Here is a 10,064-nt window from a genome sequence, read left to right as displayed (position 1 = left end):
GCCAGTGTAGGCGGGTACACTCATGCATGCGTCATTTCGCGCCGGATCTTGGGACGCTGGCTACGCCCTCTCCCAGTAACCGTCCATAGTCTGCTCTTTACCCGCCCAACATAAAAGCGGAAGCGGAGGAGCTGTGCTGGGAGAAGCCTTTGTTGGCTCCGCCTTCCTCGGGCTGCCGCAGTGAAATTGGACGCGTTTGCGCAGTGACGGTCCTTTTTTTTGTTGGAAGGTAAGGAAGGGTTGGCATGGCGTCCCGGTCTCTACTACCGAATTCGCTGTGTGGTGAGCTGGGGATGTGGTGGGCGGCGGCGGGCACGGCAGGGGGGGTGCTAGCGGAGGGAGCCTGGCGGTGCGCATGGCGGAGGGTGAGGCCGGCACGGGCGGGGACTCGGGGCCTCCCATCTGGCGGCAGCGTGAGGCCTGTGCGCGCGCCATGCTGATGTACGGAGAGCGGCGAGAGCCGTCCAGGAGGGAGGAGGAAGGGAGCAGCTGCCGCGTCTACACTAAGGGCCTGAGCGAGGCTAGCTGCTGCCATGTCACGCTGGGCCTGTGGGGGAGCGCAGAGTCATCCAGCCTGGGGGAGGGGTGCAGGGCGATGCCGGCTCGGTGCTGCTGCTGACACGTGGTGCAGGGCGGGAGGCTTTGTCACTGCGGCCACCTTTGTTAGGTAGCAGCTGCCACATGTGCGGCTCAGCACGGGCTCCTAGTGAAAATTAACGGCAGGAGGCTGCCGGGGTTTAGCGTAAATAGCAGAGGTATCGCATGCGCTGGCTTGTTAGGTAGGCTGAAAAGTTGGCACCGGGTCTCTCAGTCACCGGGTATCACTGGCCATTCTGTTGCGTGACCAGCCACTGACGGTGCGCGTTGTGTGCTTTATCAGGCAGACAATAGCAATAGGTGGCTTACCCGACTGCATTTAGTGTAAAATGACTACTAGACTTTTGGCTGTACGTAGTTAACAATTCTATCATATACGCGAGTAATACCTGAAACTAATCTACTTCTGATATTCCTAGAATACTAGCTGTGATGTAATTTTTTATACGCTTTTGTATATGTAACTAGTGTAATCTGTCAGACTGCTATATATGATGCATGGAGTGTACAAAGTTTTAATAAGTATGCAAACTTGTATTGACTATGGAATTAAACAATGTGTCCATTTCTGACAGGGATGAACAGAGACAAACTTTTTGACTTGGTGGCAATCTGATGGGAAATTGCATGGCGTGTACTCGGGTATAAACCTATACTGCTCAATTGATTTCACGCAGGCATTTTAGCTCCAGGAAATACTATAGAAGTTATGGGCAAGTTAGTCTGGATTGCAATTAGCTTGGAAACGCTGTAAACAGATCCATTTATGCTCATACTGCTTTGCATGTTTATGGTACATAGCTTTTGGGTTCTCAAGGGTAATGCGTTGGTTGGCTTTCAAGGCCTGTACCTGCCATGTGGTTTCCCTGACTTTGTTTTTGCAATGTGTCTTTACATAGTTAACTGTCTAACTGCTCCACGCTGACCGGTGTGAGCAGTGTGGCATCCACAGGACCACTCCACAGCAATTGGCGGGAATGGCTGGGGGAGGAGATTGCAGGGTATCGGGTGCCGATGCGTGCGCATCCCGCTTGACGGAGCTCCGTTATCAGTCTCCCAGCGGATACTGTTAGATGGTGAAACTGCCATCTATTTAGTCTGTGTAGTGCTGCAGCAATCTATAGCATCACTGTACTGAGTTTGAGACTGCTGTTCTGCTGTCGTAGGCTGAGGCCTCTGACCACTGACTGGTGGACAGAGGGCAGGGGTTTAGAAAAAAATAGTTTAAAAAAAAAAAAATCCTGGGAGTGATCATGGCCCACCAACAGAAAGCTGTTGGTGGGCAATAAAGTGTGTGTGGGGGGGGGGGATCACTTGTGTTGAGTTGGCCCTGCAGAGAGCACTTAAAGAGACTCTGTAACAACAAAAACCTCCCCTGGGGGGTACTCACCTCGGGTGGGGGAAGCCTCCGGATCCTAATGAGGCTTCCCACGCCGTCCTCTGTCCCACGGGGGTCTCGCCGCAGCCCTCCGAACAGCCGGCGACTGTGCCGACTGTCAGTTCAATATTTACCTTTGCTGTCTCCAGCGGGGGCGCTGTGGCGACTTTCGGCACGGAAATAGACGGAAATACCCGATCTCCGTCGGGTCCGCTCTACTGCGCAGGCGCCGGAAACTTGCGCCTGCGCAGTAGAGCAGACCCGACGGCGATCGGGTATTTCCGCCTACTTCGGCGCCGAGAGGCATCAGAGCGCCTGCGCAGGAGCCAGGAAGGTAAATAATGACGTCACCGCTGCACGGAGGGCTACAGCGAGACCCCTGAGGGACGCAGGACGGCGTGGGAAGCCTCATTAGGATCCTGAGGCTTCCCCCACCCGAGGTGAGTACCCCCCAGGGGCCGTTTTGGCGTTACAGTTCCTCTTTAAAGCTACAGTGGCCTATTTTGTAAGAAATGGCCTGGTCGCTATGGGGGTCTTGGTTCTCAAGAGGTTAAACTGGCCTTTTGCAATTAAAATATTTTTCTTTAAGTTAGAGGAAGTTCTGAGTCCAGAACTTAGGCCTGAGATGCTAGGGGACCTTTTTTTCCCACTGCTTTTGTTTTACAAAACCACTTCCATTGACTTGCATAAAAATCGTGGTAAAATCACTGATCACAATTTTTGGCAAAATTGTGACTTTACCATGATTTTAATGCAACTCAGTGGAAGTAGATTTGTAGAACCACAGAAGCAGCACTGACAGACAAAAAATTGGCCAGTGCTGCTTTTATTTTAAAAATCCACCTCCATTGACTTGCATGAAAATCACAATTTTGCAAAAAAATCAGTGATTTTGCCACTATTTTTATGCAAGTCAGTGGGAGCATTTTTAAAGTGCTGACGGATCAAAATGCTCTGCGGTATGGCTCAGTCCTAAGACTGATTTAAAGAGAACCCGAGGTGTGTTTAAAGAATGTTATCTGCATACAGAGGCTGGATCTGCCTATACAGCCCAGCCTCTGTTGCTATCCCAAACCCCACAAAGGTGCCCCTGCACTCTGCAATCTCTCATAAATCACAGCCATGCTGTGAGGCTGTGTTTACATCTGTAGTGTCAGTCTCAGCTGCTCCCCCGCCTCCTGCATAGCTCCGGTCCCTGCCCCCGTCCCTTCCCTCCAATCAGCAGGGAGGGAAGGGATGCAGGCGGGGACTGGAGTTCTGCAGGAGGCGGGGAGAGCAGCAGACTGACACTATAGAGATAAACACAGCCAGCTCTGACAAGCTGTTTGTCAGCAGCGTGGCTGTGATTTATGAGGGATTGCAGAGTGCAGGGGGACCTTAGGGGGGGTTTGGGATAGCAACAGAGGCTGGGCTGTATAGGCAGATCCAGCCTCTGTATGCAGATAATATTCTTCAAACCCACCTCGGGTTCTCTTTAAAGAACCCGAGGTGGGTTTGAAGAATATTATCTGCATACAGAGGCTGGATCTGCCTATACAGCCCAGCCTCTGTTGCTATCCCAAACCCCCCCTAAGGTCCCCCTGCACTCTGCAATCCCTCATAAATCACAGCCACGCTGCTGACAAACAGCTTGTCAGAGCTGGCTGTGTTTATCTCTATAGTGTCAGTCTGCTGCTCTCCCCGCCTCCTGCAGAACTCCAGTCCCCACCTGCATCCCTTCCCTCCCTGCTGATTGGAGGGAAGGGATGGGTGCAGGGACCAGAGCTATGCAGGAGGCAGGAGCAGCTGAGACTGACACGACATATGTAAACACAGCCTCACAGCAAGGCTGTGATTTATGAGGGATTGCAGAGTGCAGGGGGACCTTAGTGGGGTTTGAGATAGCAACAGAGGCACACGCATCTGGTTCTCTTTAAGAGAACCTGTAATGAGAACCCCCCCCCCCCCCCCCCCGGGGCGGTACTCGCCTCCGGATCTTATTGAGGCTTCCCCTGTCATCCTCGGTCCCACAGGGGCGAAGATAAAGCTTCCCGGAACAGCGGGGATGTAAATATTTACCTTCCTGGCTCTAGCACAGTATCTGCTCTCCGCTTGGAGATAGGTGGAAATAGCCGATCGCTGTCAGCCTGCTGTGCTGCACAGAGCAGACGCAAGTCTCCTGCACAGTAGAGTGGACCCGATGGAGATTGACTCTTCGCCTATCTCCATGCAGAGAGCTGCAACAGCGCCCCTGCTGGAGCAAGGAAAGGTAAATAAAACAGCGCTTGTCAGGCTTTTCGGTGGAGCCAGCGCTGGATAACCTGCAGCTACAGGGGGGTGGGAAGCCTCATTGGGACCCTGAGGCTTCCCCCCTCCTGAGGTAAGTAACCCCCAGGGGAACTTTTGTTACAGGTTCTCTTTAAAGACCAATACTGTGGGTCATTATTTTGATCGCTTTTTCTATCCCTTTATCGATTTTTATTTAAATATACTCATTTACAATTTGGCTGTTTAGTGTAATCATAGTTAAGCAAACCAAAAGTAGAAGTGTGTGGCTACACTTAAAAACATTTTTTTTAAAATACCGCGCCAGTGATTTCAGGTATTCTCGCTATTACCAATGAATCCTTCAGTAACAATTTTCCTATGGGTTGCGCTTGCTGTAAAGGATCACCACATCCCCACCAAAAGCAATATACTATTAACTGTTGCGCTATCCCAAAAATGTGTCTCTTAACCAGTAATCTTCCTCTCTCCTGGACTTCCACCAGATAACACTTGAAATCACTTACAGGTAGTCACCAGGTTTGATTTCAAGTGTTATCTGGCGGAAGTCCAGGAGAGGAAGATTACTGGTTAGACTGTAATTTTTGGGATGGCGCAGCTGTTAATTGTGGCTACACTAGCCTGAACAGTGGTTCATACTTTTGGTGCTGTAAGTAGGAACTGGTGTTTGGACAGCCCTATACATACTCTGTACTAAATTCACACATGAACACTTCACATGTTCAAAGGGTGTTACCATTTGTTAAAATAGATTCCAGGGCTGGAGTTTAAATGGGCATCAGAGTATTTTTGTGCAACTCTAGGTAACCAAATTTTGCTCTGATACCTATTTGAACTGTAATTTAAAAAAAGAAAATATTTCTATTGCTCAAATAGTCATAACTTTAATATACAGTAATAGCAGTGCTTAGTCAATTAAATAAACCAAAACAGTTACTTGGTCCACTGCAATAAAGAAGTCGCCATATTTGTTTTAATGGGATATACACGATTGACTGACTGTATAACTGGGGGGGGGAGGGGGTGCTGAGACCCTGAACATATCTTTACAGGTAGTAAGGGATCTGTATACAAAGGTTTTTTTTTTTTTTGTTGACCTCGGTCAAGGCATTTTGATTGAAGGCGGTACATATAAATTATACACATCTAAACACTAAGTAGTTGTGGCTGGGAGGGGTGGTCAATGACTCACAATTCTTTGCATACAAATTTTGCCTAAACATGCATCAGAATTCTGTTGCGATGCAGAATTCTGCAGCAAGAAAATGGCACTAAAATTCCACCTTTGCAGGAGTTTTGGTCCATTTTCAAGCGGCATACATTCCATATAGAAATTTGCATGCCTGGTAACTGCTCACTGAGTGCACAGTTCAGCGGTAAACTCCGCATTTTTTCCACATTCACTAATAATTTCCGCATGCGGGAAAAAAAGATGCGGTAACAGCCATTATTCATGCGGGAATGATGCGGTAAAAAGGTCGCATGAAAAAGTGTTTAAAAAAAAAAGTTAAAGTCCAGCAAGCACAGCCCTTAAGCCTCCACACTTCATTAAAGTCAATGGGATGTGGAATATATCACCTTCTACTTGTAGGTGATAAAAAAATCGGTAATTAACGACGAAATGATGCGCCTGAACATTTTTGAGAATTGATCTTTTATTGCAGAAAATACCGACTTTTGCAGAAATCTTTCCGCCTGAATCCCGCACTTTTTTACCACACTTTTTCCGCATGCGGAAAAAACATGCGGAACATTTTGAGAATTCCACCTTGACTGTATTTTGGGTGCAAACTTCCTGCATGTACTTTACCACATGCGGGAAGTCTTTGAGAATAGAGCCTATTGTCTCTTTAATAAGATTCACTGAAACCCCGTATCAGCTGGGTTCTAGTGCATAACTCCACTTCCTTGCTGAAAATGGCTCTGGCCTTTTCTAGATCAGGTATAGAAAAGAGGCCTTTTTCGGCAAGGAGTCCTGCTTGCCGTAACCCAGTTGATACAGGGCACCAGTGAATCTTCTACAGACTTGTTTGGACAATTGAGATTGGCGATGACTGGCTCGGATGGTCGACAGGGTAGAGTTTCAGCTTCTTGGCCAGGAACATCGTTTTGTTCCCAAAAGCAGATTCCATCTTAATATAGCTCTATAATACTTAATATTTGGCAGTGATGAAATGCCTTTTATGCTACTTCCTTTCAATCAACAAGATAGTTATATGTAAATTAACATTTGGAGTCAGTGGAATCAAACTGTCGGTTGATTTTTGTACCAACTCCATAAGCCCTGATGGATTTAGTCTTCTCAATGCACTGCCTTTTAGGTTTTCTGGGCAACGTGCATGCGTAGTATATATGACCATTGCACTCTTTATTACGTTCTTGCGCCATGCATTGTGAAGTCTTGGGGCTCTTTTTAAAGTGCAAAATACAATGGCATTTGCAAAATTCTTTGCCATTTCATTCTTGCAGTGGTTACTGTGTGGTTGTAAAAATCGCACAAAATAGAAAAACTAGTTTATGCCTCATTTTTCTGAATAAATTGGATTGATTTCTAAATTGCACCTAAAACTTAGTGTACACTATTGGGAGACTAGATGAGTACCCAAAAATTAAACAGTAGACCAATGCTGTATGATGCCTTGGGTAGAGATGTGTAGATGTTGGCTTGACATGAACCTTTCCTAATGTGTTTGAAAATACTGTTCTATGTCATGCATACTGTTATCTTGGTCGCCCCACTTTCAGATGCCATGTAGACGGGTTTTTTGTTTTTTTTTAAGGCGGTTTGTCCTAAACCAAGATTACCATTTGGTATCATGGTATCTCATGCATGCTTCTCCACCAGTTCCATCATATGGGTTGGGTGGACTTTTTTAACATTTTGAATATGTAGTATTGTCTAGGTAGCTTTTTATATTTAAAATGTATGTATATAATTGTTTTTCTTTTCCCCAGTACACAGACACCCACCAGTATGGCAGATGAGGTAGATTTCCACACTGGAGATGCTGGGGCTTCTTCCACCTATCCCCAGCAGTGCTCTGCCCTGCGTAAGAACGGCTTTGTGATTCTGAAGTCTCGTCCCTGCAAAATTGTTGAAATGTCAACTTCCAAGACTGGCAAGCATGGTCATGCAAAGGTAACTTGTGCAGAGCTGACAAATGTGTACTTAATGTTCCAGTGTTTAATTTTTAACAGCTTTCTGTAGCACTGCATTTACTTACTGCTTATACTATTTGCAGGTTCACCTTGTCGGTATTGATATCTTCACCGGTAAGAAGTATGAAGATATCTGTCCTTCTACTCACAACATGGATGTTCCCAATGTTAAAAGAAATGATTATCAGGTGATTTAACATTTAATTTATTGGAACATTTAGGCCTATTTCACAATTTAAATCACCATTGCAAGTGCTGCGCGATTTGAGTTTAAGCTCTCTACCCTGTGCTTTACGCTTAGAAAAGCGCTTTTGCTGAGGTTTTTTTTCACTTCCTGATGTCATTTAGGAAGTGAACTCTTTGACCCAAAAATTAATACAATGTATTCATAAAAGTGCTCAGGAAATCGCTATACAAAGCACTTTGCGCTTGCCCTATACCTTCCATTGAGCCAACACACTCAGAAAATTTATTGTATTTATAAAGCGCCAACATTACGCAGCGCTGAAAATGGAACATGTAGCGCGTTTGAGATTTCAAAGAAATCTAAATGCGCACATGTGAACACTCATAGGTAAACCTTGCACAAGCACTTTTAGGGTGATTTCACAAATTCCAGCGCTAACAAAACAGGAACCATGCAGTGTGAACGAGCCCTAAAAGTGGATCCGAGAAACCTTTACTCATTGCTTAATTGTGGCGCTTACATATAGTTTATAGGGCATTCTTCAAGCCAAATTTTTATTTTTATTTTTCCCCTATAAACTAAACAAGCCTCCTAGGCATTCTGAGCCCCATGTGGCAAGTGCTCATGGGAGCTCAGTCTGGGGAGGAGGCGGCATTAGCAGTCAGATTTCAGAGGCAAGGGGCAGTGAGGGTAGGAAAAGGGATGGGGGTGGAGTTTTCACAGGCTTGAGGGGTGATGATGCAGAGCACCTTGTCTGTGACAAGCAGAATATGGCTGCTCTTAATGTATCACAGGCAGAAATAATTATATACTGTGTTACATGTTAAGAGTTTCATCTCGGATCCACTTTAATTCTATTCTTTGCACCTTCCCTCCAGATTTAGTCATGGGATTTGCACTGCTTAGAAATGGAATAGTTGTATTTTATTGGACCATTTCCAAACTGCATGCAGTTTGCTTCTCCTCAACAAACCCTTGTTTTGCTTGTTCGTATTGGAATGGGGACTTGATCCCTTAAGCAAGTTTGTAGGGTTATCGACTGATACGTTTGTCCAATCCATCCACTAAATAAGGGGGTGGAGCTTGCCATGCTTCCCTCCTGTATGCATGGCTGTTCTGCTTGTCTGCTGTGTTCTTATTGAGGGGCAGAAACTGTAAAGTGGAGCACATGCATAATGATGGGGTGGCACATGAGCCATAGGTTTGTCACTGCTGTGCTATATAAGTTGGAGCCTTCTCTACCTAGTGTACAGCAACCTCTGGCCACCTGCTGTTAGCGAGCAATCTACCTAGCGCCTTGTTCTCCTCACTGTACCATGCTGTTCCTCCTCTGCCCTGTATAACAGAATGTTCCGCAAACTGCTACCAAAAGGACTGATTGAAGGTTTCTATGCACCTTAAGGCTCCTTGCACACTGCAAATGCGATTCCGATTCAGTTTCCGATTTCGATATTCCCTGAATACATTAAACAGTAAAATTGATCGAAAAATGCAGCATGCAGTAAAGATTAAAAATCTGATTTAAAAAAACGATTAAAAAGCAGAATCGAAATCGTGTGCAGGGAGCTTAAGGGCTAATTCACTCTACAGGAGCTTTTCTAAGCATTTATTTTTTTCCTCTTGCTTGTTATCCTGTGTCTTCACTGGAGTGATGTGATTTTGTAAAAATCCCCCCATTGTATTGGTGCAAGCTTTTCAATTCACTTAAAAGGCTCCATTAGTGTGAATTTGCCCTAAGAGGTAGAGATAATCAGGTATGGGAGTGACATCCAAATGAGGTACAGCATGTTCAAAAGAGGTCATACCTTTCCTATATAAACACCGGCCTCAGCTGGACCAGGTAGAACCCTTACCACCACTTATCTCCAGATATTCTCCACTTTCGTTTTGCATAAAAAGGCTGCAAACCCAGGGTCACAACTGCAATGTTTGCCACAGTATTGGTGCAGGTTTGTGTATAATTTTTTTTTTTTTTTAACTTTCAATAGCTAATTGACATCGCTGATGGATACTTGTCCTTGCTGTGTGACAATGGTGAGGTTCGTGATGATCTGAAGGTGCCAGAAGGAGACCTGGGAAAGGAAATAGAATGTAAATTTAAATCAGGAGAAGAGATCATGGTAAGTTGTACTTTAGGAGTCCTTCTACTTCAAGGGAACCTGAAGTTAGAAATTATTTAAAATGAACACATGACGTAGCTGCAAATGAATATTGCATACTAACCTCACCGTCAGTTCCTCTCAGGTCACCATTTTCTTCTTCCAGTGATCCCTTTCAGTTCTGACAATATTTTGTCAGAACTGAAATATACCAGTTTGCTGTCAGTTATGCATCAGCAGCTGTCAGTTACAACTGAATGTGCAAGATAATATCCATGTTTCTCTATGGCTCAAGTGGGTGATATTAGTTTAAGTGTACTGACCAGGAAACTGTTAGGGGGGTAATGGGCATTTTTAAAATGGAGTACGAAGAAATCCA

General features: G+C 45.5%; 1 protein-coding gene across 1 annotated transcript; it reads left to right on the top strand.

Annotated features, from left to right (window-relative positions):
- The first annotated feature begins 261 nt into the window (after positions 1 to 261).
- EIF5A2 (eukaryotic translation initiation factor 5A2) lies at positions 262 to 9,766 on the top strand. The gene is made up of 4 exons (XM_068233316.1): positions 262 to 282; positions 7,196 to 7,379; positions 7,483 to 7,587; positions 9,575 to 9,766. The coding sequence occupies exons 2-4, from the start codon at positions 7,215 to 7,217 to the stop codon at positions 9,764 to 9,766; spliced, it is 462 nt and encodes a 153-aa protein (XP_068089417.1). The 5' UTR covers positions 262 to 282; positions 7,196 to 7,214.
- Positions 9,767 to 10,064: the final 298 nt, after the last annotated feature.

The sequence above is a fragment of the Hyperolius riggenbachi genome, chromosome 4 (assembly GCF_040937935.1).
Source record: "Hyperolius riggenbachi isolate aHypRig1 chromosome 4, aHypRig1.pri, whole genome shotgun sequence".
NCBI lineage: Eukaryota > Metazoa > Chordata > Amphibia > Anura > Hyperoliidae > Hyperolius > Hyperolius riggenbachi.
Note: the sequence above shows the minus strand (reverse complement) of the source record. Positions and strands in the feature narration are given on the sequence as shown.

Excerpts from the sequence above, each read along its gene's own strand:
- EIF5A2 (XM_068233316.1), top strand. The coding sequence starts at position 7,215 with ATGGCAGATGAGGTAGATTTCCACACTGGAGATGCTGGGGCTTCTTCC. Across the intron at positions 7,380-7,482 it reads GCAAGCATGGTCATGCAAAG|GTTCACCTTGTCGGTATTGA; the intron begins GTAACTTGTGCA and ends TACTATTTGCAG. Across the intron at positions 7,588-9,574 it reads TTAAAAGAAATGATTATCAG|CTAATTGACATCGCTGATGG; the intron begins GTGATTTAACAT and ends AACTTTCAATAG.